This window comes from Schistocerca serialis, chromosome 11 (assembly GCF_023864345.2).
Source record: "Schistocerca serialis cubense isolate TAMUIC-IGC-003099 chromosome 11, iqSchSeri2.2, whole genome shotgun sequence".
NCBI classification, from domain to species: domain Eukaryota; kingdom Metazoa; phylum Arthropoda; class Insecta; order Orthoptera; family Acrididae; genus Schistocerca; species Schistocerca serialis.
Genome location: NC_064648.1, coordinates 160,066,392 through 160,094,127, shown reverse-complemented (window position 1 = coordinate 160,094,127; position 27,736 = coordinate 160,066,392). Strand labels below are relative to the sequence as shown.

The window sequence follows — 27,736 nt, the reverse complement described above, 5'->3', positions numbered from 1 at the left end:
ACAAGGCCAGATCAGTCAATCATCCAGACTGTTGCCCCTGCAACTACTGAAAAGGCTGCTGCCCCTCTTCAGGAACCACGTGTTTGTCTGACCTCTCAACAGATACCCCTCCATTGTGGTTGCACCTACGTACAGCTATCTGTATCGCTGAGGCACGCAAGCCTCCCCACCAATGGCAAGGTCCATGGCTCATGGGTGGCTCTGACCCCTTATTATTACTGAAAAGTAAAGAGTAAACTGACTGTTTTGGTACAGTGGTACATATTTTGACCCGATGAATAATTAGCTACATTTTAATAATTTCTCATAGAAATAGTCTGAACAACACAAAAAACTACAACAAACAAACGTACTTACATATTCCAATAGAAATTTTTTTGGTAACTTCTGTTAGCTGGTAACAAATAACAATGTTGCATAAACAATGTCTCCATAGTGTACTTGAGCGCACCTGACGTAGAAATATGAAGTACTGGTGCTGCTACAAGAACCCAGTAACAACTGCCATCTGGTGCATACGTCTAAGAACTACAAAGAACATGCCCTGCTAGTAGTTCAAGTAATCTACCATGAGAATGCGCTGTTTTACGCATCCAAATTGGTGGTACAAATAATGTACCACTGTACAACCGCGATGCAACATAAGGTGGTACACAAATTGTACCACCAGACTTGAAAGTGTTAATACATACTGATAAATAAATAACCCACCAGGTTAATTTGGGACCACTCAGTCAAACAGGCACATAAAATGCCACTTTAAAAATAATTCTGTTTGTACCAGAGGCACTAAGGCTTTCCATCGACACTGGGTTTTGCATGAAAGACGTGATGAGCAGAATCTGTTTGGGCTGACTCCAGCTAGATGTTGCAAAAAAAAGGAATTGCAAACATCTGCTGAAACACCAGAATGTGCCTGACAACTCTTAGGACAGACATTCTGTATTAAGGACGAGTCACCTAAAATTTGCTCCCCAAATGCTGCAGAAGTGGAAAGTGCTATTGATATGTGGTTTCCACAGATTGAAATGGAAGGCAGGGGCTTGTACTGTTAGCCTATAAACAGATCGTAATAATACATTTTTGTGCAACCATACACTTTTTAAAATGGAACAATGTTTATTGACATTAACAAACTAGAGTAAATTAGAATGTCAGTGATGTCTGTTGCAGGAGTCTAGTGCAAGTCATTTACAAGATATTGTATTTTGAAAAGTTCCTACACTGACACGTGTGCAATACCTGTGGTGGCCCACACTAATGGACAACCCAAGTGTAAACACTAGTTATGTGCATTCTGACCAGCAACAAGACAACTGTATGTGGTACAGTAGGCCCCCATCCACGAAGGTTTTGGTTTGGACTGCACTGGCTGTGTTCAAAGATATGCGTGACCAAAGTGGCATTACACCAATAGGCTTCTTATAGGAAGTCAGTGAAAAAGCTGAGAACGGAGTGTCGAAACGGCTAAGACTTGCCGGAGAGGTCCTGAATGTTCTATTATTCTTCTGTGGTGGGGATACATTTGGGTATGCAGCGTGTGCCAGAATGAATCGTCAGTAGTCAGGGATATGGCAAGAACGACCATTTGAAGTGAAAAGTCTTGTTAACGTGGGCTACAAAATGCATACCTTAAGAGCTACGGGCACTTATTCAGTAGAACAGAGGCATTTCACAATAGCAAAAGTGAACACGTGCTAATAGTTCTTAAGGTATGCATTTTAGAGCACATGTTTACTAAGACTGTTTTGCTTCAAATGGCTGTTCCTCTCATATCGGCAAATACTGACCATTCCTCCTGGAACACACTGTAGGCTACTTGTAATCAATACAGTTAGCAAATTTTGGAAAGATACTTTTGTCGGGTCAATGGAAGAATCTGATTCCACCAGTCTGTTTTGACCCATGACGTAATGGTGTTGAGGTGCACGACATCACTACTGCGCGGTGTTTTTGAGTTGGTCGTGTTTCTAGGTGTCGTATTTTTGCACTTGATGGTGTCCTCTGGTGGTGGAAGTCGAAGTGCTCTGTTTAACATGTGGTATTGTGATCATCTGAGTTTTGGCTGTCACTGTCATAACGTGGTTTACAGTTTAGGTAGTTGGTATGGTAACATGGGTTGTGGAAATGTTTTCAGTGAGTTACTAAGGTTTTTTTGTTTGTGTGTTCAGTATTTTTGTTAGGTCCAATTAGTTTTGTATATGTTCTGCCGAAAGAAGTCTATTTTATTGCATTTTAGCTAGGTATGGACATGACCGTGAAGTTCAAGTGGGTGCTTTAGGAGATTTTTTTGCTTTTGGCATGTGCATACATACATGCGTGCATGCCTGGGCGCGCACGATGGCCAACCCAAGTGGCACTGCCAGAGGCTTTTCTTTGTAAGTAATTTTTGTTTTGGTTTTATTCTACAGTAATTTCGATGTTTTGTATATACATGGTAGGTCAGTTGTGATTCAATTCATGTAGTGAATATGGGGTATTTGGTTTTTTGGGTCGGTGAGGTCTTGATTCCACTTTTTGGAGATGTAGGTATTTGTTTTTTAGTATCGTCAGTTGCGGATGAGCTATGCACATCAAGGGAAATGTTTGATTCTTGTTGTGGCGGAATGTTGCAATTTAATTTTTTTATATTGTATGTTTCAGATAGTGCAATGTGTGTTTATTATTGTATATTTAGCTTGTACCTGTCCAAAACTCCCAATTTTCTGCAGTTGTCCCATTAGTTTCATTTTATTGACAGAGTGAGTCTGGCACTACGCATTTCCACCATACTGGAGATGGCGTGGGTCAAAGCGGTAGAGTGGAATCTAACACTGCTGTAATGCCCGTTTATCTTAAAGGCTACGTACCATTTTTCATTTTTCTCACACCTGAACTACAGCAAGACCGAAGTGTTGGTATACTTCACAGATGGTGGGACAGAGGCTATCACACTATATAATGTTCATTTTTTCAATGGTCTTGAGTGACCCGAAATGTTCTCAAGGGAACTAATGAAAATGAAGACCATGTGAATTGGGTCTTTTTCTTCTAGTATAAAATAATCTTCAGTTCACTGCCTGCATAAATGAACAATATCAAAACATTATTAAGTACATTTAAGGAAGACTTGAGAAAGTTGCTCTAACTACAATAATAGCCTAGTTTTTATACAACTGAGGGACACGTAAGTTACTCATTGAAAATTGCACAGGCCTGCCAATTTGTTCAAATCATGTATTTTACCATGCATAAAAAGGAATCATTTAATGAACTGGAGACCCACTGCAACAATATGACACATGAAACTGTTCAATACTTTTAGTGGGAAGCGAAATTGAAGCGTCACCCATCAACCAGTGTCAGCCCAGTTTGCAGGTGAATATAAGTTTAATTTAGTGTTTTGTTTATATATTTTTTGTAATATTTGTAATGGTTGTGAATTGTCTAAAGTTTTGCATTTATTTTTTATGTTTCATGTACGGAGAGGGCGGCGCAACGAATGGAGACAGCATCTTCACTGCCGGGACCAGAGAGAAAATTGCTGGCCACTATACGTCGCGTGTCGACAGCCAAAGAGCAACAGAAGATCCTGAAACCGAGTTGTTGCGTCGTGCTTCTAAAAACTGAAAAAAATAAAAATTTGTAATGTTTCTACAACAATGACGTCATAGAAAGTTTAATCATGTTAAAAATGTTCAGTCCTATTTTGTCAAGGCTCAGGTTCACGTCTATATGTATGAAGATAATAAAGTAGTGTATACTACAAAAGTTTAAAAACGTGTTCCGAGAATTTATTTATGAAGAACTATATTAAGGAAGAAGGATGACTGATTTATTTGACATGATTATTAATTTTTGACAATATTCATCGCGAGTTTGAGTCTTGAAAGTTTATTCAATGTGGTTCTAATATTTGTTAAAACAGATAACTTGCATTAATATAACTTCTGAGAAGAAACAAAACGACATCTAAATTGAGAAAAAGTTTGCGCAAACCAATAAGACTGAGTGACGTATTTCTGCGCATACGACTCAAATGATGATGTTTTACAGTTTCGTTCAAGAACCATTCAGAGACAATTTAAAAAGAATTTAAATAATTTTAAGCGTGTTTTAACTGACGTAGGTGACGAAGTCTGCACGTGGTCATATGTTAAAAGAAAATCATTTATACAAAACTATACATCGTTACACTACATACTATAATGTAAGAACACTAACAGATATCCCAAGAACTTTAAAGACAGCAGACTGAGTAATGAAATTAAAGTGTACATACATATTGGAATGAAAAGTTTAGTGGAAAATTCTTTGGTCCAACCATTGAAAGCTATCTAAAATAGGAGATGCATATTGCCTCTTTAACATGTAAGCTACCTAAGCATATATTGTCGGCTATTTTAAATCAATTTTGAAGAGATCTTTTGTCTCAAAGATTACATACAATGTTTTACTTTCCTCTCGCCTGAACTATGGCAGCTAAGAAACTTCCTGGCAGATTAAAACTGTGTGCCCGACCGAGACTCGAACTCGGGAATTCCCGAGTTCGAGTCTCGGTCGGGCACACAGTTTTAATCTGCCAGGAAGTTTCATATCAGCGCACACTCCGCTGCAGAGTGAAAATCTCATTATGGCAGCTAAATTTGGGGAAAAGGCAACCACAGGAAATCTCAATAAGCTGCCTACTGCAAGAAAGTGCTAAAAAAATCATTTGTGGTGCCAAATGTAAGGAGTCATGCTGTGGCCTGTTTCCAAAAACAGATGTGTTGAGCATAATAAATATGTACATTCTAAATGCTGTCTTTGTACTAGTTGTTCAAAGACTGTACCTTAACAGTCAGAATACCAGAAATAAAGAAAAATTTTACGTCAGCAGTCACAAAACAGTACTCAATGAAAAAGGTCCGTGTTACTAAAAATAACGCATTAGAAGAATACCATAGTTAAATGCTGAATAGGAAGTGTTTTGAAAAAATATGTAAATGTGTAACCTCAAAATATATTCAGAAGAACCTTTTTCTGTTTTTATTCATATGCAACCAATCATTCAATGTTCAATAAAATATTATTATTAGTGGATCATATTTATACATAATTAACGGTTGATTCTGATCAAACTTTTATTATTATTATTTTGTTCTACTACCCAGATATTGCCAACATCTTCAACAATCACTTTCTAACAGAAGCGGATCAAATTAGATGTAAAGGGTCTATGGATGAAGCCATGAACCTTCTTTAAAAAGCACAGCACAGAAAAAGCCTGATTTATGTACCCTACATCACAGTAGATGAGATTGAGAAGGTGATATGCCAAATAAAAAACAAAAATTCCACTGGTGTGGACAATATATCTATCAAAATACTGAAACATTGCCACAAATATATTCTTAAAGTTCTGTGTCACATATTTAATGAATCTTGAAATCACAGTACTGTCCCTAATAGACTAAAATTTGCAGTTGTTAAACCACTCTTCAAAAAGGGTGATAAACCAGAGGTTTCTAACTACCGCCCAATTTCATTGTTAACAAGTCTTTCAAAAATCCTTGAGAAGCTCGTGTACAATAGAATCATGGCTCACCTTAATAAATATAACATCCTTAATAAAAATCAGTTTGGATTTCAAAAGGGTGTTTCAACTGAACAAGCCATATTCGCATTTGTCAACAAACTCCTTGAATCAATAAACAAGAAAATGTCACAAATTGGAATCTTTTGTGATTTGTCAAAAGCATTTGACTGTGTAGATCAAAAGATTCTACTAAGATGGGCGGAGCACTACGACTTAAAAGATAAAGTAGGGAAGTGGCTTGAGTTGTATGTAGATGACAGAAATCAGAAGGTAGTATTAAACAATTGTGCAAAGGCGCTTGCCAGCTCTCATTGGGGTACATTTAACTGTGGAGTGCCACAGGGCTTGGTCCCTTACTTTTCTTCAGCTTTGTAAATGACCTCCCATGGTGTGTGACCCAAGAAGCACACTTCACCCTATTTGCAGATGACACAACCATTATGTTTAAAAAGGTACCCAAATGCAGTCTAGGGAACACTGTGATCATTATATTCCAAGAAGTTCTAGATTGGTTCACTGCAAATGGTCTGTCCCTCAATGTTAATAAGACTCATTTCATTCAGTTTCAAACAGTAAACAAAAAATTGGAAAATGTTGAAATAAAATGTGGAGACAAAGAAATAGTGAAAGTTGTATCTTCCAAATTTCTGGGTATACAAATTGATAACAAACTAAACTGGTCTGTCCACATGACTGACCTATGTAAAAGACAATTCAGCATCATTTGCCATTCGTTCAATTTCATCTGTTTGTGACATGGAAACAATCAAAACTACATATGTTGGTTATTTCCATTCCCTTATAACATATGCCATCATATTCTGGGGAAGTCAACCACAAGCAAGTACAGTCTTTGTTGTACAGAAGAGGGTTATCAGGATTATGAGTAGAGTGCATCCTAGTTCTTCTTGCAGAAATTTATTCAAACAGCTGGGGATCCTCACCATGCTTCGTCAACACATCTTGTCACTAATGTGCTTCGTGAACAAAACTTATGCAATTTACAAAATGAATAGTGCGTACCATGATCACAATACAAGAAGAAAATATGATCTTCACAATGATTTAAAAATCTCAGCATGGTACAGAAAGGAGTTCATTATCCAAATAGAAAAGTGTTCAATAAACTTCCTGTCCATGTCAAATCAGTCATTGGGGACCTTACTAAAATCAAAACAAAGCTAAAACTTTATCTTTTCGATAATTCTTTCTATTCTTTAGAGGAATTCTTTGATAATGTGTAATACTTCTCAAGTTAGTGTTTAATTTCATGCATTTCTAATAGAACTGATTATGTAGATCAGCATACCACTTGTTGGTGGAACATTTTTTAGATGAATTACTTTAAATTTGTTTATGTAATGATCTATGTCATTACCGCACTATTATCTATGCAATCATCTATGTCATTACTGTCTAATTTTCTGTGTTGTTATCTGAATTTTTGTGTGTAATTATTTGACATGTGGATTCCATTTTCATGTATCTACTTACATATGTTAAATTAGTTGCCTCATGATCATCTACATGTGGCTGTTACTGTAACAACCTGACACGCTCTACATCCTAGCGATACATTCGCCTCAAGGATCCACGGAACTCGAAAATAAATAAATATGTATCCTGACGTTTCTGTCATCGGCGCGCTTTCATGGTTTTTTTCCATTAAACAACAGGAAAAAAGAGCAAATTTTCCTTCCAAAAACAAATATTATGATTGTTAATTATACGCAATTATGCTAATGGCTGCGAAATCCCAAAGGTAAACTTGACAACTGTGTGGTCTTAACCAGGTACGATATTTACAGTAGATATTAGTAAAATTAATTTAATATATGAGTCCCAATTGGCAGTTAACTATATTTTGGGACATGCCTACCTGCATTCCTCTAGATCAGCAAGCTGCTGCACCAGTCTTTCTAACTGTGCTTCCAAGTTTTGTTTCAACTTCTCAGTTTCCACCTGCCCTCTGGAAGTCATTTTATAACTGTCTAGTTCTGCAACAAATCCGATTACGGTCAAATCGATTGCATATGCGGAACAACAACCGTGTGTAGTACACCACAATTATTTTGCAAATCACTTTACCAAAATTAATGTCTTTCAGTGACTGCTTTGACGGTTCCTACGCCTAACGTCAGATTTTTCTGCTCTACATCTCACTTTAATCTCCAGTTCTTAGCAATATCATCTATATACTTTGTTTACTTCTCAGACCAAAGACCTTCGTACTCTTACATACTTGCTTAAATTGAAGTGCATCCAGTTGCTGACGAGAAAAAATGAAACACAAAACAATGAGTGCAATTAACTAAAACTGGAGTGTTTTTAGTATCATTACGTCAAATTACAAACAAGCTATATGATATATATGCAGCAGCGTACTTTACATAATTACCTTCTGCGAAAGTCTCAATGGATATTTTGTTTTGTTTTTATTTTTTAATTTTATCTCCGCTGTTTCCTTCAGTTGGACAAATAACAGACAATGTTTGCAAACAGAATACATCTTTGGATATCTTTGTGCGAAACCAACAGGTAGCGCCGTTGTCAGCTTATTTGAAATAAGAGAAAAAAGCCATCAGAGAAAAGAATTTGTAAAAATTTACCATACATCTTCAGTCTTTCAACTGGAGAAAAGACCTGCAAATCTGACCAATCCTTGTTCTACATTAACTTCAGAAATTCGGTTTTCGCTCTGCGCGATACCTTCACGCTGCAACCGGTAGATGGCATCCACATGTGTTTGACAACATGTGTTTACGCTTGTATTTTTTCCACGCGGTATACCGCGTGTTTCTCTTCCGCTAGTAAATAGTGCTGTGGGAGGTAAACCACTGTGCTGTACCATTACAAAGATCCCGTATTATCGTCTCACTTCTGATAAAAGTCAAAAAAGTTGAAAATCAAGGATATTTCCATACCGCTTCACAGGTGCGAATCCTCTCACCCCTTGCATCTACGAGCGAGGGTTCACGAATGACTCACGGAAACTCACGAAGAGATCTCCAACAAGATCGTGTTAAGGTACCAAGGATTCGTTAAAAATTAAATAAATAAGCAATTGTTTGTGTTTATAGTGCCTCGTCATTGTAATTAAATGATTTTATTCGCTCGGAACACCAGTGTCACTTCGATACATTGCTCAATTTTCCAGGAGTTAATTCGAAATATCACTTGCGAAACGAAAGGTCCTTGTATGAGGACTTCAAACGTACGACAATATATGCTGCCATGAGCATTCCTAAAGGCAAAAATCACCAAGGGATACCGAATCATCAAGGATTTAGCCAGCAACGCTTCGCTCACCCGACGTTTCCATTCCAGCAGGCCAGCGCCGCCTCAAAAATAGTCGATTGTCGCCTGAACGGTAAGTGCCAAGTTTGAGTGATGTGGCTTTACAATCCGCAGCCAGCGAATTCAACTTTCACACTCGGTAAGATGCAAAGTACTTGCTGTTTTGCGTTGATTATTCATTCGGGTGAAGGGAAACGAGCACATCACTCCATTGCTGTGACGAAATCTTCGCTTCATTTGTTTGCAATCCGCATTACTTCAGAGCACTGTTAAGATTTGAGGTTAACACCTCACACCTAATGAAATACCTTGTTTTTAATTGGAAAAACAATGATACATTGAAATAGAGCAAGGAATCAACGCTTCTCACCCACGTGAAATTATGTAATTGGTGTTGGTTTTATGTGTCGTATTCGGCGACAAATGGAAAAGTGGGTGTGCCCTTGTAATTCGTGAAGTAGAATTTCCCAACAGATTTTCTGCCGGCAATGTGATTATATCAGTGCACAACAGTAGATGTTGTCATGACAGGCAATTGATCTGCATGTAATGTTACATATTGCGTAGTTGATTAAAATACCAATTGGCTGGTTAAACGCAAAACAGTAGGCTACAGTATATACCCATTACAGTTTTAATATTGTGCATTTTGCTTGTGATTTTGAAATTGTCTGCTGAAGAGATTTACAGTGTTCGTCTTAAAGTTATCTAAATTCTGTATTTTTGAAACTAGATGTGGAAAAACATTGTTCTCGACAATGAACAGCGCTAGAAGATTGTTGTTTATGAGGTGTTCATAAATTGTAAAATTATATGCCTTTCTTGTGATACGTAGACAGTTAATGGAATTGGGGTTTATTCGTGCTTCTCGACTCGTTTTATATGTTTTCGGCAAGATGTTACATATTTCGAAATAATAATGCAGCAATTACTCATTCGTAAAGGAATCCCCCAATAATCTGCGTGGAATCAAAGTTACATCTAAAGGTGGCTATTATTTATAATGTAAAAAATAAATCGGTGTTTTTCTTTATTGAAAAAGCCTGAAAAATTCTTTTCGTTATGCCACATTCGCTTTCCACAATTCAAGATGACAGTCAGTTCTGTAAATGTTTATGATGGATGATGATTCGCAATGTATTGTTAAGTCATTAATCACAGTAAATATCACAGTTAGCTGTTATGGAACTGCCCGCAGTATAGGTATTTTGTTAAATCCGCCCGTTGAGAGTTTTTAAATACTTTCAGTGTATGTTTTTTAATTTAAAGAAGTTGGACCTACATTTTAATAATTTGTTTGTACTTTTGTTGAATTGTCAGTTTGTGAAACAGAAAATTGTTCATTTCTCCAATGAACACAGACCAATATGTCGATCGCAGAGGTTTGTTGGCATTTGATTGCGATGGCAAGTCTTTTTTTTCCCCCCAATTCTGCCGTTTTTCAATTGTGATTGTTTCATTTTCGGTAACTGACAGAATCGGAAGCCAAACATTTCAATTAAGGCAGAATAAACTGTTTTGTATACGGTAGCCAGAATTTTTTTGCTTGAATTTATTTTGCGCCACAATAAAATACACTTGGTGGAGTTAATATAGTTCATTTGTCCCAGAAGCACTGGATTAATTTCATGGTTGTCTCATTAGAACTTTCACATCCATATGCTACCAATTTAGCTGTGCTTGACAGTTGTTTCTCTTCCCCATATGAAACTAAATGTATAATTCCGATATTAAATGGACTTTATATTTTATCTGCAGCTTTGGTACAGACAAAAGGAAGTTATATTAATTTTGTATCATCAGATATTTATATTGTTGTTCCCAGAACAACATCAGCATGTGTGAACCTAGAATATTATTATGGTGATTGGAACTAAATGAGTGTGTTTGAGTTTTTTGTGTTCTCATCGGCTGATGAATGCCAGTGTGGATAATTTGGATTGCATGTTTCATTACTTTTAGCACAACCTTCTGTTGCGATAAGTTGTATTGCGTGTGTCCTCTGTTGCCAAGGCAGTTACAAAATGTTCCAAATTTGAAGAAAAACGTAGAACTTTAATTTATTATTTAAATCTGCAAAGTTGGTAATGGTTTCTCACTTTCTACACACAAGCACATTGTCAGTGAAATTTTGTGTGGTAGGCTGTCTGACTCATTGACTGTGTCATTCTTTTCCATCCATCCCCTTTTGTGTGCATGCTAAATACTGGCATTACAGACAGAATTTGGCATATGGGACAATACATGAAGGGAGATCAGGTCTTCACAAGTAATATACATCATTGGGCAAGTAATGTATGCTTGTGCTGTCACATGCTATTACCCAAGGAGGCACTGAGTGACATTCCTTTTGCTGGAGTTCAGCGTCACCAAAAAAAGAAAAAAGAAGAGGAAGAAGAAAAGAGAGAGAGAGAGAGCGACAGTTCCACTCAGGCTGTATATTTCAGTAAAATGCTTTACACACCTCTGTTGACCAATTTCAGCATAATGGCCATTTTCAGATATACATAATCAACACAACAGTTGATGTATGTGAGGATGTGAACAAGGGGGAATATGTACACAGAGACAACCAGCATGATGGTGCAGTCATGAGTATACTAAAAGATAAATAAAATGCCAAAACAAGAAAAACATAATACTTAATGTACATGAGATCACACACACACACACACACACACACACACACACACACACACACACACACACACACACGATGTCATGTCCTAAGAGTCATGAGATGCATTTCCTCAGGTATAACAAATAAATAGTGCTCATCGCATCTTTCATATGATGCCCATTGTCAACGGAAAGCATTTGATTTTTTTCCCCATTAAAACCAAAATGATTTTTAAAACAGTATTTTATGTGCCCATTCGTTAGAGTGGTCCCGTGTTATACAATATTTGTATTATCAGTATTTATTAAAAGGGACACTATGACTCGAAGAATAACCAGTACTCCAGCAGCGACTCTACTGCCTTGTCCCCAGTGATTGCTACCTTCAAGCAGGCAGCGCTATTGAGTGTCTGCTGGATTGGTGTTTATTCTTCATGTTTAAGTGTCCCTGTTAATATATATCAACAAGAAGAATATCATGCTGTGTGTGTGTGTGTGTGTGTGTGTGTGTGTGTGTGTACGTGTACTCGCGTGCGCAATGTGCTTTTATTAGTTTTTAATTCTCATATGTATGCCATCATATTACCAGGTACATTTGAAAATTTGGAATTAGCCAGTAGTGGTGAATAAAACATGCTATCGATATAAAATACTGCCTTTGTGGAACCAAGACTTTTTAACCAAATGGTACTGTTGGCAAAAAAAGCCACACTCAGTACAAACCAGGACATGTATTGTTAACAAATACTGTGTAGATTCAGTAGTCTACAGAGATCGTGTGCAAGCAGTATATGAAATCTGCATAGTTATTTATATAACAGTTACGTGTTTCTAAATATATTGATAGTAAATCCAGCAAGGAATATACATTATATAAGGATAGACCACTGCTCGTCAAATATCAGAAATGTTGAGCTGAGCTGTGGTTAGGCATATAGGAATAACGATAAATTGTGTTGCTTTTGATTCAAGCCGCCCCCCTCTCCCTCTCCTTCACCCTCACAATTCCCTCTCCATTACCAAAAGTCAAGTTGTGCCACAAATTTTGTTTCTTCCCAATTCTAATCAGTTTGTTATCTGATCTACCCATCTAATCTTCTCCATTCTTCTGTAGCTCCACATTACGAAAGCTTCTGTTCCCTTTTTGCCCTCACTGCTTATTGTCCACATTTACCTTCTATACAAGGCTACATATCGGACAAATATTGTCAGAAAAGAGTTTCATGCACTTAGGCTTATATTTAATGTTAACAAATTCCTCCTTTCCAGAAATGATATTCTGCTGTTGCCAGTCTGCATTTTACATTCCCTCCACTTTGCTCGTCATCAGTTATTTTGTTACCCGTATGGCAAATCTCATTTTTAATGTCTCATTCCATAGACTAATAGCCTGAGCATCATCTGGTTTAATTAGGATACATTCCATTTCCCTTATTTTACTTTTGTTGATGGTCGTCTTATAACCCCATTTTATGATATCCATTCATTCTGTTTTACACTGCTCTTCAAAGCCCTTTGTGATCTCTGGCAGAATTACAATGTCACCAGTAATTCTCAAAATTTTTGTATGTTGACCTGAACTGTTAATTTCCTTTTAAAATTCTATTTTTACTGCTCAGTGTACAGGTAGAATAACATTGAGGGTAGGCTACAAACCTGTCTCACTCCATTCCCAACTCCCACCTCCATTGTTTATTGTGCGACTGCTATAACTTCATTGTACCCTTTTTACAAATTGTAGATAATTTCTTGCACCCTATATTTGATTGCTGCTACCTTCACAATTTTACATAGCGTATTCCAGTCCGTGTTGTCATATGCTTTCTCCAAATCTACAAATGCTATAAACTGGGTTTCTTTGTATTACTTCTTACATTTGTACATTTCTCTGGAACCCAAACTGAACAGCTTTGCATAGTTCTAATTTGTATATCAAGCGTACGTTGTGAGAGTCTTCGGCTGACAAGGAATGTCCGGGTATTGATTGGAATGAGTATTTTGTATACTGCCTCTTTCTTGGGTGCACTACACTTTCTGAGGATTCTTTAACTGAAACGCAGTCTTGCATCTGCTGTGGCTTCGATTGGTTTCATGTAGCCGTTGCATGTTTAATTTCTCTGTATACTTCCTCCTGGTATTTGCATGTGTTAATCTTTCCATTAGGCTAATTGGTTTATAGCTGTTTAATTGAACAATAGCAAATCTTTACACCTTTTTATGAAATATGTTATATTTAATTTTATGTTGAAGGTCTGCTGTGAATCCCCCTATGTAACCAACAGCATTGTAGTTGTACCCTTGTTGTTTTAGGCAACAAAAAACAGGTGATGCAGTATTCTTAACACCAGACTTGTATTTACACTTACATACACTTCTGGCCATTAAAGTTGCTACACCACAAAGATGACGGGCTACAGACACGAAATTTAACCGACAGGTAGAAGATGCTGTGATATGCAAATGGTTAGCTTTTCAGAGCATTCACACAAGGTTGGCACTGGTGGCGACACCTACAACATGCTGACATGAGGAAAGTTTCCAACCGATTTCTCATACACAATCAGCAGTTGACCAGCGTTGCCTGGTGAAACGTTGTTGTGATGCCTCGTGTAAGGAGGAGAAATGCGTGCCATCACGTTTCGCACTTTGATAAAGGTCGGACTGTAGCCTATCGCGATTGCGGTTTATTGTATCGCGACATTGCTGCTCGCATTGGTCGAGATCCAATGACTGTTAGCAGAATATGGAATCGGTGGGTTCAGGAGGGTAATACAGCAATCCGTGCTGGATCCCAATGGCCTCGTATCACTAGCAGTCGAGATGACAGGCATCTTATCCGCATGGCTGCAACAGATCGTACAGCCACGTCTCGATCCCCAAGTCAACAAATGGGGGTGTTTGCAAGACAACAACAATCTGCCCGAATAGTTTGCCGAAGTTTGCAGCAGCATGGACTATCAGCTCAGAGACTGTGACTGCAGTTCCTTGACGCTGCATCACAGACAGGAGCAGCTGCAATGGTGTACTCGACGACAAGCCTGGGTGCACGAATGGCAAAACGTTGTTTTTTGTTTTCAGATGAGTCCTGGTTCTGTTTACAGCATGATGATGGTCGCATCAATGTTTGGCGACATCGCGGTGAACGCTCATTGGAAGCGTGTATTTGTCATTGCCATACTGGTGTATCACCAGGCGTGATGGTATGGGGTGCCATTGGTTACACATGCTCGGTCATCTCTTTCGCATTGACGGCACTTTAAGCTGTGGACGTTACATTTCGTATGTGTTACGACCCGTGGCTCTACCCTTCATTCGATCATTGCGAAACCCTACATTTCAGCAGGATAATGCACGACCGCATGTTGCAGGTCCTGTACGGGCCTTTCTGGATACAGAAAATGTTCGAGTGCTGCCCTGGCCAGCACATTCTCCAGATCTCTCACCAACTGAAAACGTCTGGTCAATGGTGGCCAAGCAACTGGCTCGTCACAATACGCGAGTCTGTACTCTGGATGAACTGTGGTATCGTGTTGAAGCTGCATGGGCAGCTGTACCTACACACGCCATCCGAGCTCTGTTTGACTCAATGCCCAGGTGTATCAAGGCTGTTATTACGGCCAGAGGTGATTGTTCTGGGTACTGATTTCTCAGGATCTATGCACCAAATTGTGTGTAAATGTAATCACATGTCAGTTGTGGCATAATATATTTGTTCAGTGAATACCTGTTATCTAAAAACAAAGATGATGTGACTTACCGAACGAAAGTGCTGGCAGGTCGACAGACACACAAACATACCCACAAAATTCAAGCTTTCGCAACAAACTGTTGCCTCATCAGGAAAGAAGGAAGGAGAGGGAAAGACGAAAGGATGTGGGTTTTAAGGGAGAGGGTAAGGAGTCATTCCAATCCCGGGAGCGGAAAGACTTACCTTAGGGGGAAATGTCTGCTTGTGTCTGTATATGTGTGGATGGATATGTGTGTGTGTGCGAGTGTATACCCGTCCTTTTTTCCCCCTAAGGTAAGTCTTTCCGCTCCCGGGATTGGAATGACTCCTTACCCTCTCCCTTAAAACCCACATCCTTTCGTCTTTCCCTCTCCTTCCTTCTTTCCTGATGAGGCAACAGTTTGTTGCGAAAGCTTGAATTTTGTGTGTATGTTTGTGTTTGTTTGTGTGTCTGTCGACCTGCCAGCACTTTCATTTGGTAAGTCACATCATCTTTGTTTTTATATATATACCATAATCTCTTATTCTCATGATCGGTAGGCAAGGCATATCTCGGTGTAGCATAATAGTTAAACAGTCTTCTTTATGTACAGCTTCTCTAAATTCGTACAACAGAGTTTCGCAAGAATAATGCCTTCTTTCTTCCAAGAATTTCTGTTACAGTTTCATAGGGGCTATACAGACGTGTTACGATCCCAGCAGCACATCTCTGAATATTCTGTCTCCGCTGTCTTGCATATTTGATACGGCCTCGAAACACTGCAATAGTAGTCTAAAATTGGTCACACTAGTGTATTGTATGTGGTTTCTGTAGTGGTTGCATGACATTTTCCTAAAACACAATGAGTCTTCCATTTGCCTTCCCTAATACCAATTTTATGTGATGGTTTCATTCTGTGTTGCTTCTTAGTCTTCTTTCAGTTAAGTTGTGCTTGCAGCAGCAGCAGCATAGTGTGCTGATGTTTACAACAACCATTGAATGCTGGGCACTATGTGACAGTGTTAATCTCTTCATATTATTGCAAACGTTCCTTTGTGAAATGTTCACTTCACAAAGATAATTAATTTACTGAGTGGATGAGGGTACATACAAGAACCTGTCAGCTATAAAGCAGGAATAGCATTAATTATTTACTTCGTGATCAACACAAAAGACCATTGCCAACATCAGCACACTACACCTCCACTGCCGTAAGTAAAATTTTATCCTTCTTTCTTCTTTTTTCTAGCCTTAACCCATGTTATTGTGGTGTTGGAATGTTATTCTGGACTTAGCTTCGTCAGTGGTGGAACGTTTCCACTTGTCCATCCTGTCCCCGCACCCTTCCCCCTTATGACCCGCACCCCCACCCGGGATGGAATTTGTGCACACCATGGAAAAGTGTGAAAACGTTTTTGAAATTTTTGCAAATTGTGTAACTGAGATGGGCCGTAGGTACCAGCCTGGTACTCACTAGTTGGATGTGGGGAAACTGCCTCAAAGCCACATTCTGACTCGCCGACACATCGGCCCTCGTCGTTAATCTGCCGGAGGATTTGAGCTGGGGCCTTCCTGAACCCTGGAAGCGGCATCCTTATTGGTAACAGTCCTCTCGGTACTGCTTCTTAATATTACTACTAATTACTATACGTGACATGCTAAGGCTGTTCACTATTAATGTCGTCATTGCATTATGTTGGGTTCTATCTCTTTGTTTTAGGTATGCATTACATTTATTCCCATTTCAACAGTGCTGCTATTCATCACACTGAGTCTGGGTGGCAAATATTTTTTAGAAAACTTAGAATTTTCAGAAAATTTAACAAAAACTCAGGGAATTCTGTGGTTTCAACCTAGCATTGTAATTTAATTTTACTGAACTTTGTACATCAAAAATTTTAAAATATTTAATATTTCAAAGTGTGTTGATTATATGAGTACTATTCCGTATAAGTTATTGATGTTTAAAAACTCTGGTTACAATACTGTCTATTGGCTACTATGTTTCAGCTTTGAGGAAAGAGTAGTCTTTCATGTAATGTGAGATCCTTCACCCTAGTCTCTACACATTCAGGAGCTTTATGACATGATCAACCTGGAATTTGATTTCTCTCTCTCTCTCTCTCTCTCTCTCTCTCTCTCTCTCTCTCTCTCTCTCTCTCTCTCTCTCTGTCTGTCTCTTTGCTTTGACCCCGAAGATTGAGTATCCACTCGTGAGTGGAAATTTTCGCTGAGCCTGTCCACAATTTCTTAAGATCAGCCATCTATGACACTTTCCTGTAGACAACACTATTAGCAGCAAAACCTTTTACAGTGCTGCTGATGCTCACTGCTAAATGATTTATGTATTTTGAATGCTTTGGATATAATATAACACTTCCCTCAGCAACATCTTATTTTAGTTACGTTCGTCTAGAATAATGTAGTGGGTTCTGTTAGTTATTACTTTAGCAAATGATGTTGAACTATGTTGTTTCCAAGGTATTGTGTATGGATAAAATGAGTTGTGTTTCTGAATCTGTGGTCATTCTTTGAGTGAAGCTTGTGTTCCCCCAGGCATGCCACTATGTTTAACTCTTTTATTGCTCTGGACGAGTAACTCCACGTGCTGAGGACGTGTTTAAACGTGGCCCCTGGGTTTACCTTTTAAAGCGCATACCGTTCTGCTGACCTTGTAATTGCTGCGGACAAGTTATTTCCGTATCTCGATGAATAAAAATGTTACGAGTATTTATCATACAACATACCTCCTTGTTTATGTACTATCATTTGGGGAAAAAACACGTTTCCTTATCTTGAACTATGCCAAAAGCTTATTTCCCCAAGTCTTTCTGTTGTGCCTATCTGCAACTCGGCATCTCTGCTATATGGTGAGTAACAACTGTCCGTCTCATAATATTGTCGTTCTTCCATGCTGGATTTTCCATTGTTTTAGTATGGTAATTGTTATGATCTCAGTTCCCGATGCATAGGAACGACAGTGAGCACATAGTGTGCAATTGTCCGCCAGATATAAAAACAAATAACTTGAGAGCAAAATGAGATATCACTCTCTTCTCAATTTTAAAGAAAATTTCAATATGTAATCTACACTTCATATTCAACAATGTGTGTGAGCTAAAATCAACCATACGCAGTTCACACAGTGCACTATTTACCTCCACGGACGCCTTAAAATTTTGTGCTGTGCTTTATTTGATTTGATGCTGCGCAGTAACTATGATGAATAAGGAAAAGAAATTCAGTCTCCTATTGAGCAAAGATATCAGACTATAAGATATGCAAAACCAAATTTTTTTACTGAGTAGTTTCCTTAAAATTTGATGAAGCATACCATAGTGCCCAGAATGGTATCTGCCAGTGCAGGTGGCAGTATTAGGCGAGCAGTACAGCAATGACCAAGCCGATCTTAGCACGGAATGCAGCAAGGACATCTGTAGCAGCTAAAGGGGTAAACTGACAATACGCCCTAGCATTCTCCAACATACAGATGTTAATGATACTGGGCTGTAATTCTGTGCAGCCTTTCTTTTATCCTTTTTGTAAATGGGAATGACTGGTGCCGAAATATCAGCGGAGGAAATTTTATTTGCACAGCTGCATGCCCAAAATTTAATGGACTATGAGTACAACTGATTTGACTGAGACAAACTGGCCATAATAAGAGACCTAACATGAAAATCCCATATCGTAGCAGCAGAACCAGTACAAAAAACCCTACTGGGGCCAAAGTTTGCTGTCTGAATGCATATGTGTCCAACTTTCTACAGAAACCAAAGTTCCGCTGCTCCAGGTGTAAAATGATTCCAAAGAGTAGACAGTTCTCCCTACTACAAAGTGTCAAACATTAACTGCACTGTATTGTAATAAATTGAAAATAAGTCCACCACACGTCTCCCTGAAAAAAGTCTATTTATTCAGCACCATTGTTAACTTAAAATATTATCCTTTAGTGTGGCCTTGTGCAAGTAACAGTGTTACCAGTCAGGAAAGAATGCAATACAGTGGCCGGTGTTTGCAACTACTCTTTTAGCTCAGCATTGGTACCTGTAGACTCCACGCTGTCTGCCCCATTCCTTACCTTGCCACCATCGCTCACGCGTCCTCTGTCCGAGTACTCTGTCCAGTGAGGTTGTAATAATGCAAGGTCGTTCATAAATTCCCGTGCAACAGAGTTTCGAGAACAATTAACGGTAGGATTTTATCCCACTTGCAGCACTTTTTCCATCAGTCAGCAAACGTATTCAGTGTATCATTTCAATACCACATCTTATGCTAACACTTTGCCAAGTAATAAAAAAGTGCATGTACAGCAAATATAGTTGGACCATTAGAACATTTATGTACACTCATTCACATATTATGTTCTGTTTTTAGATACTGTATCATATTAAGCACTACGCTGCTGTGCTGTTTTCGGATATCACTATTAGATGTCTGTATACTGGAAAAGTTGAGCCTGTTTAATACACACATTGTAAGTTAAGTGGGATTGACATCACTGAGTCCAAATATTCACCTACCTTGCAGAAAGAAATTGTCAATATCCTCTTAGTTTGTTTCGTAATATCTGGGTATTTTCAATTTCCTGCCTGGTGTCTACTGAGAAACCGTAATAGCGTTTTGTACCAGAGTACAAAAGTTCATTCTAAAGCCTGGAAAGGGGCACTTAGTGTTGTATTCACCAAATGTGCTCAAAAATAAATAGATGGCTGGAAGAGAACCCTCTTACCATCAAAAGCGGTTACTGTCAGCGAAGTGGCTCACTCGCACGAAGTGACTATACAGTCTCACCACAGTGCCGTATAGGATTTGGCAACAGCTACAACAAAAATTTTTGAAAAACAGGTTAGCAACATTTTATTACTATAAACATAGTGTTACTCAAATTTAGCACGAGGTTAGTATGCGACTTTAGTTCTGTAGTGACCGGGTCGCTCGAGGTCACTACGGGTCAGAGACACAAGCTGTGGTGTGGGAGAAGTCGAGTGCTACACTTGGTGATATAAGGAGTGATATTTTACTGTCAGGATGAATACGGAAAGTAGCTGCTGCCTAGTGTCGTACTAGGCGCAGGCATCCAGAGAGTGCCAGGAAGAACTGTTAAAGCGTCTCATCGATTAGTCGTGATGCTGATACTGCAGGTCATTGAATGACAGCCGGCACGATGGCACGTGGGATGCCGTGGGGGTATTCTCCATTACTGGACGTTCTGCAGCAGAGGGTGGCTCTATACATCGTGGATTGCCTTTCGTCTGCTCAAGTGAACGTAGCCGACCGTGCAGTCTGGGACAGTGGTGGTTGTGAAGGGCAAGTCCTGCTCTCCCATCAGGGGGTGACCGAGATTGCAGCAGGTGCTCACGGGACAGCTGATGGAATGCACCGCGCCTACAGGTTGTGGGGATGACAGCTTGCAGATCGTCTGCAGACGACAGTAGGTAGGTGGAGAGCTGACACCGCACCAGTCTCCTCCCCATCTGTGACCTCCGAGTAGGTTGCAGTGGCAGATCACGGCTGTGGCTCGCATCGTAATTGCCGCGCGTCTCGACACTGAACTCGGGAAGTGGGTAGACCGCTGTCGATCAGTTCGTCACGGTTTCACTGAAACTCTGTAAATCGTACTTTTCGATGATGTCGGTGACACAGACCGAATGGCGGCATAACTGAGTGTGACTGTGAGTTCTGAAAAGTCGGTTATTTAAGTGGCTGAGCTCGTTCCCCGTGACGTGGCGGCTGTAGGACAGGGATGTTCGACCGGTCGATCGCCACGGCTTTACGATTCGATCTTTTGGTACCTTATCCAAAATATGTTTAAATGAGGTGTGTTTTGCAAAATACCAGTTTGTTGACAATGAGTGTTTTGCACGGTATTTGTTCGTTGTAAATCTGACAGCAGTGTCTCTGCTTCCTTCGTTTCTATCTCGATTTCACCGCCTTTAATGCTCGCACTAAGCGACAGTCTTTCCTCCTACACAGTGAGGGTACTACTTGCGAGGTGTAACGTGGTACGTAGCGGTGACAGGGGAGAACACTTAATATTTTCTGCAGGACGATGTGCGGTTCTTGAGAGAACGAGCTCCGCCTCCGGTAGGCAACAAGAACCTGCGTTTTCGAGTTTCCGAGAAACGGCTATGTGCTCGACGGTGGTAATTTATCACTTAAATACTTTGTGTTATCGAAATCGAGGTTGCCGTTTGTATTGCCGTGTCAAATAGCCGCCTCATCTTTCAGACTATGTGAGGTTGGTTCTGACAAACTATTCACCAGATTGTAATAAACTTTCAATTTTTTTCACAATTACAATATCATGAAAATTTAGTCTTAGGGCTACAACTTTTGGTGCAGAGAAAATTACCTTTTATGTATTTTATGTAATTAGAATGGTTAATTTTGGCTACAGTGTTGTTTTGTGTTGAAACCTTTGTGAATTTTTATATCAGTAGATCTCTAAATGGGCTAAATTGCACGTAGTAGATCTCAAGCTTAAAAAGGTCAGGCTCCCTAACTCTAGGGGTACAAGCGAATTTGCCCTGCTTTATTGAGCTCTTCCGTGCCCCTTTCCTTAATTCTCGATCGTCGAGCTCGGGTCTGCCTGCTACGTCGGACTGTTGCGGGAAGGCTCCGGTGCTCGGAAGCTACGGTCCATTATTTCATACTGTCCCAGATGTACTGTGATATTTGCTCTTTTGCTTCCCTGATTCAGAGGTTGTGAGGCAACACTTGACTAGTGCCTCGCCTTCTGCTACATTGGTATCACACTGTGCTGACATACTGATCGATACACCTCCTTGTCTCTGAGTTCGCCGATCAAATTCAAAAATTTAATTGCAGACTCTGTTCAGTCTGGGGTGTAACAGTCCAGTGTTCACTTGCACTGATTTGTGTTTAACTCTGGCTTGGTTCCAACTCCAGTGAATGATAACTTCAATCAGCTGTAGACTGTCCATTGTGGCTCTTCTTGGCAGCCACTGTAGATGTGGTCCTGATGCTGTCATTAGGTGCTGCTGATGCTGTGCAATACTACTGATACTGACTTTTGAGGGCAGCCTCATGTCTGCTTACATCTGTGTGTGGTGAATAATATTAACACATTACATAAAATTTACTGCAGCAACACATGAGTACATAGTAAATAAAACAGCAAGAGTGTGAAGCATATTTTATATGATTTATTTAAAGGTTACAATTATTGGAGCTAGTAAAATACCAGGTACAGACAAGTTACAGGATACGTGTATAACATATAAAATAAAATATTTATAGCATATATTAGAAATTTAGAGGAGGAATACGTGTCATATTTTCTAAAATGAGCTGAAATCTGTATATAGGATGGAGAAAAATTGTCTCACAAAATTGTAACCCTGGATAGCTGATGCCAGTAGGAAGAAAAATTACCATTAGATCGACAATGCACAATTTTTAAACTACGGAAACGTGATGTCATGCGCTCCGATTGGAACCGACAGCTGTAGCACTGCCCGTCAACTGACAAACAAAACGGGACAACCCCACAGCCGATCGGAGAACGTGGCACTGAGTTTCTGTGGTTTAAAAATGGTGCGTTGTCAACCTACACAACATTAGTAATTTCGGTTCCTACCTGCATCATCAGCTATCCGGGGTTAAAATTTCGTGACACAATTTTTCTCCATACTGTATTTGAACATAGTTATTAAAATTAATACATGTAAAAAATAAACATGCTCTCTTATCTGTAGTAAGAGGGTGTAACATGTTATGTAAGATTAAAGTTAAAAGCGTAAAAACGATTTGACATGTAGCCTACTTGTTGAAGGCCATGATGTTACATGACGAATGGTACATCACACCACAGCTACAAGATAATATATATTGTAAGATATTATATTGATAGTAAAGACAATTTAAAATGACCAGAATGAGGTTTTGCTTTGCAGTGGAGTGTGTGCTGATATGGGAATTCCTGGCAGGTTAAATCTGTTTACTAGACTGGGACCATTGCCTTTCACGGGAAAGTGCTTTTCCAGCTGAAGATAAGAGATCTGGTGATGGAGGAAGTATGCCTGTGACAACAGGTAGTTCAGTTGGTAGAGGGCTGCCCTTAGAAGGAAAAGATCCCAGGTTTTGAGTCCCAGTCTGGCACACAGTTGTTATCTGCTAGGAAGTTTCAATTAAAAATAAGCTTGAAAGTACGAGGTGTGAATGTAAGATGCCTTGAATAAAAAACTAGGAAAGTAAATAATGGTATAAAGATGGAATTAGGAGTTAGCATTGTATATAGGAGTAGGCGAAGCATTCCAGATGACATCAGCAGTGAGATAAGCTCAGGCTGGCAATCGGCAGCAGTAGAAGTAGACCAATATCGAGTGAGCTGGAACGGGGGTAATGACTTTTGTGTGCGAAACGGTTTTGACGTACAGTATCTCAACTGCCGCTACGACAGTACCGCGTGTCGAAATGGTCGGCAGCACAGTGTCGTACACGGTGGGTGCGTGTCTGAGTGACTGCAGTGTATCACTGTGGCACTGAGTTACCACTGTCTGATCCACAGTACTCTAGCACTCCTGCAGTGTGCAGCTGTCTACGTAGACAGTGCGGCATCACGTGTTGTGGACTGACAGAGTGGTACAAACAGTACTGTGGTAGCTTCTATTGTCCTGAAACCACAAAAGGCCCACAACGACCATGATCTCGTGTGCCACCTCTTCATCTCGGAGCAGTGCGTGCACCCAGTGTTCTCAATTATTTCTTGGTTGTATTCCAAACTCTGTCTGCCCCTACAGTTTTACCATCTACAGCTCCCCGTAGTACGGTGGAAGTTATTCCGGACGGTTATCATGTGTTGTACCATCCTGCCCTTTCTCTTGTCAGAGTTTTCATTTTCGTCCCCAGTTGTGTGGACTACCTCCTCAGTTTGTATCAGTTGATAATTTCCAACATCCTTCTGTAATGGCACATCTGAAATGCTTCAATTCTCTCATTTTTCAGTTTTTTAGACAGTCCACAATTTGCTTCCACACAATGTTGTGCTCCAAACGTATGTCCTCAGAACTTTCTTCCTCAAATTAAAACCAAATTTTGATAATAGTAGACTTGTTTTGACCAGAAATGCTCTATTTGCTGGTGCCAGTCTGCCACTTATATCCTCCTTGCTCTGCCTGTCGCGTTATTTTGCTCCCAAATTAACAGAATTCCTGTACTTTGTCCAGCGCGTGGTTCCCAGTTTCGATGTTAAGTTTATTGCTAGTTTCATTTCTGCTACTTGTCATTAATTTTGTCTTCCTTTGGTTCACTCCCAGTCTGTATGACGTGTTCCTTGGACTATTACTTCCATTCGCCAGCTCTTGTAATTCTTCTTTGTGTTCACCAGTGGTACCAGCGTCACAAATGAACCTTCACACTAGTATCCTTTTGCCTCGCATATTAATCCCACTCCCAAGCCATTTTTTTATTTCTGACACTGCTTCGTCAACATACAGATTGAACACAAGAGGCAACGGACTGCATCCCTGGCTTGCACCCTTTTTAATCTGAACTCTTCTTGGTCTTCCGTTCTTATTGTTTCTTATCCCTTAACTACTATCGACCGTCTCTCAGACCGCTACTAATTTTTGTGTCGAGATAATTCTCACACCCCTGCAAAGCCAAATGGACTCTTCCATGTACCTTCCTATTGGCTGTCAAGCCATACGTGCCAGCATTCTTGCATTGTTGCTGCTCTTCGTTTCGTAATTATTAGCCTCGAGAGGTCTCACAGAAGTACCATAGTGTTTGCGTGCCGCGTTTTTATTGCATGCTACTGTTTCTCCATGGCGGGGAAAAGTGCGCCTTCTGTGCAACGTGTGTTGTGTGACAGATGTCTTCACTTGCAAGATGAGCCTCAGACACCGAAAGAAGAATTCGAAAATCGAAAAACGTGCGCCTTTTGCCCTCCTCGTCTGAAGAGGAAAACTAGGTATCCATGTCAACAGCGTGGTGTTCCGATTTGTTTGGAGTGTTCCAGGAAGGTCTACGTGAAGTGTTTGCAGGTGGAAATTGACTAAAGTATGATTCAGTGGCACATGAGAGCAAGTATTTAGTTTTTACTTGTAATTTTAGAAGTAAAATGGTGGCAAAGTTTCTCCATTCATAGACTTATGGACTGAAATATTCGCTCTACATTGCAAAATGAGTCGAAAACTGAAAGCTGACTTCGCACACAATTTATCGTAAGTCATGTCGGATTTTTCCACCTACTTATATTGCCAATTTGTAATATAATCCCTGTGATGAAAATCTATGTGTGAGTAGAGAGCTAACTATTTGTTGTTATTTTCGTAACTCATAAAATAAAAATATACTCCAGATTTCGCTTTGTTTTAGTTGTCGAAGTGTTTAAAATACCGCAGTGTTTACAAAAAATCAAATTTCTACAAAAGCCACCTCTAAGAAGTGTAATGAATACTGGACGTCAAGAAACTATTATATATTCAGCAAAATTCTGGTTTGATATATAAAATAGAAAAATGCAGTCTGTGAGACCCCTCCATAGTAATTGTGTTCCTGTGAATGACCATAGTAGTTAAGGGTTATACATGTTGTATATTACCCGTTTCTCCCACTGCTTATACCTGTGTTTCTGAGAATTTTGTTCGTCTTGTGCCATTTTGTCTTGTTGAACACTTTTTGTAGGTCATTAAATCCTAAAAACACATCTTGATTTTTCTTACGCCTTGCTTCCATTATCAAGTGCATCACCGGGACTGTCTGTTGCCTTTACATTTCCTAAAGCCAAACCGAGCATCATCTGACAGATCCCCATTGTTCTTTTTCATTTTCTGTATATTATTCTCGGAGGCATACGAGCTGTTACACCGCCTGTGAAATTTCACTTGTTTATTTGCCAAATTTCACGTGTTTATTTGTGCTTGCAATTCTTCACGATTGTGTGGACAATATTCTTCTGGAAGTCTGATGGCGTGTCTCATGTAAGTAGGTTGTGCACTAATAAACATGTGGTTATGGTTTTTCCCAATGTATTTAGGAATTTCAGAGATACAGTATCTAACACTTACTAATTCTTAGTGTAGTAGTCAAATCTGAAGACAGGCATGGCAGATCTGAAAACTGAGAAGCTGCTACAGCACAATCTGAATGAGGAAGCTACTGAAGATTTCCCACATTTGCTTTATATCAGACATAAAGCTCTTTTTTCTACCAGTTATGTCTAACTGAGGACTATGTTTGATTTTATGTAACACTGCTTATCCTCCCAATATCTCTTGGTCCACCTATTACGTTTCTTCTTTAACCAATTTAAGTGCAGTATTTTCTTTTTGAACTTGTTATAAGTTACAACCAGTTGTAATGATTGTTTTGTGTCTGTAACTTCATTGATTTCCTTTGTTTTATTGTTCATCCAGGACCCCCCCCCCCCATGTTAGATTTCCTTTGACTTGCTGTTCGTCCAGGTCCTATTTTTGTATGTTGGTCTTAGGAATTTCTCAAACTTTTTCTTTGTTGTTTTCCATTGTTTTCGATTTGAGACCTCTCAATGTCTACCATAGTTTCAGGTTCTAAACTGCTTATAACATACTGTAATAATTTAACCTTTTGTAGGAGACATCTTTTATTATATAGTTTCCAAACAAATTTGTATGCACCCCACAATTTTGTCATTCTTTACTCTCTGCCTGTCAGCATCCCAGCTCATAACTATTATATTATAATCTAAAAAAATTTAATTTGTTGCAATCACTGTATAAACTAGGTGCACTGTTCACCAACTGGTTGAAGACTCTCCACATCTCTTTAAATTTGTTATCTGTGTTCAGTATTACTTGACAGCTAGACATAATTTTGACTTTAAAGTTAGCTCTTTATATATTTTCTTACATTGTGTGAACTAATTACAAAAGGAGATTTTTATCTGCATTCACATGGTGAGGTTCCAAAGGCTTAGTGGTGTGTGTGTGTGTGTGTGTGTGTGTGTGTGTGTGTGTGTGTGTGTGTGTGTTTTAATGCTAAGTTAATTTTCCAACAGTGCTTTGTAGCAGAGTTAGCTAGGAAACACTTTCCTAATGTTCTGCAAATTAGAAAAGTGTTTCCTATTTAATATCAGCACTATGTATTTTTTATGTAGTTGTGATAGTCTATTGGGCCAATCACTGGACTCTGCCTTGGAAGTCACAGGTGGGGCAGCAATTTTTGTTTGTTCGAGTCACTCCAGGATAGTCACATGTCCACTCGAATTGAGTGCCGGACTTCTTTCCTTGAGGTAAAAGACGGCTGGGGCAAAGGGACCTGCCATCCTTTCCCTTCCTAGTGCCACGGTGGATAGAAGGGCCGATCTCTACCTGTGCTCAGGCTGGTAGTCCAGTCACACTTTTTTTAGAAGATATTTTCACATAAAACCACCACGAGCTGCAATTTTTTTTTTATTACACTGCACTTAGTCCTGACATAAAAGATGTTACCTGGTAGATTTCAAATTTTTTAAATGGTATACACCACATGTCTATTTACGTAAAATATATTGAATATCCGTACAGGACTGTTAGTGTATGTCGTCCTGGTTGTGGTATGTACAATTACA

General features: G+C 39.3%; 2 protein-coding genes across 13 annotated transcripts in view; one reads left to right on the top strand and one right to left on the bottom strand.

The window, feature by feature from the left end:
- Positions 1 to 8,041, bottom strand: part of LOC126426746 (protein LZIC-like) — a 68,313-nt gene extending 60,272 nt beyond the window's left edge. Inside the window, exons 1-2 of one of the 4 annotated variants that reach the window (XM_050088734.1) lie at positions 7,956 to 8,041; positions 7,800 to 7,826 (exon numbers count right to left, since the gene is read on the bottom strand). In XM_050088734.1, coding sequence (XP_049944691.1) covers positions 7,800 to 7,819 — 20 coding nt within the window. In that variant the 5' untranslated portion in view covers positions 7,820 to 7,826; positions 7,956 to 8,041. The other 3 variants (XM_050088732.1, XM_050088731.1, XM_050088733.1) reach the window with 3 other exon arrangements.
- A 395-nt stretch (positions 8,042 to 8,436) lies between these two features.
- The window catches only part of LOC126426744 (eukaryotic translation initiation factor 4 gamma 1-like), a 656,907-nt gene continuing 637,607 nt past the window's right edge, over positions 8,437 to 27,736 (top strand). For 6 of the 9 annotated variants that reach the window (XM_050088727.1, XM_050088730.1, XM_050088723.1 and 3 more), the window contains exons 1-2: positions 8,438 to 8,584; positions 8,715 to 8,927. In XM_050088727.1, coding sequence (XP_049944684.1) covers positions 8,792 to 8,927 — 136 coding nt within the window. In that variant the 5' untranslated portion in view covers positions 8,438 to 8,584; positions 8,715 to 8,791. The other 3 variants (XM_050088722.1, XM_050088718.1, XM_050088726.1) reach the window with 2 other exon arrangements.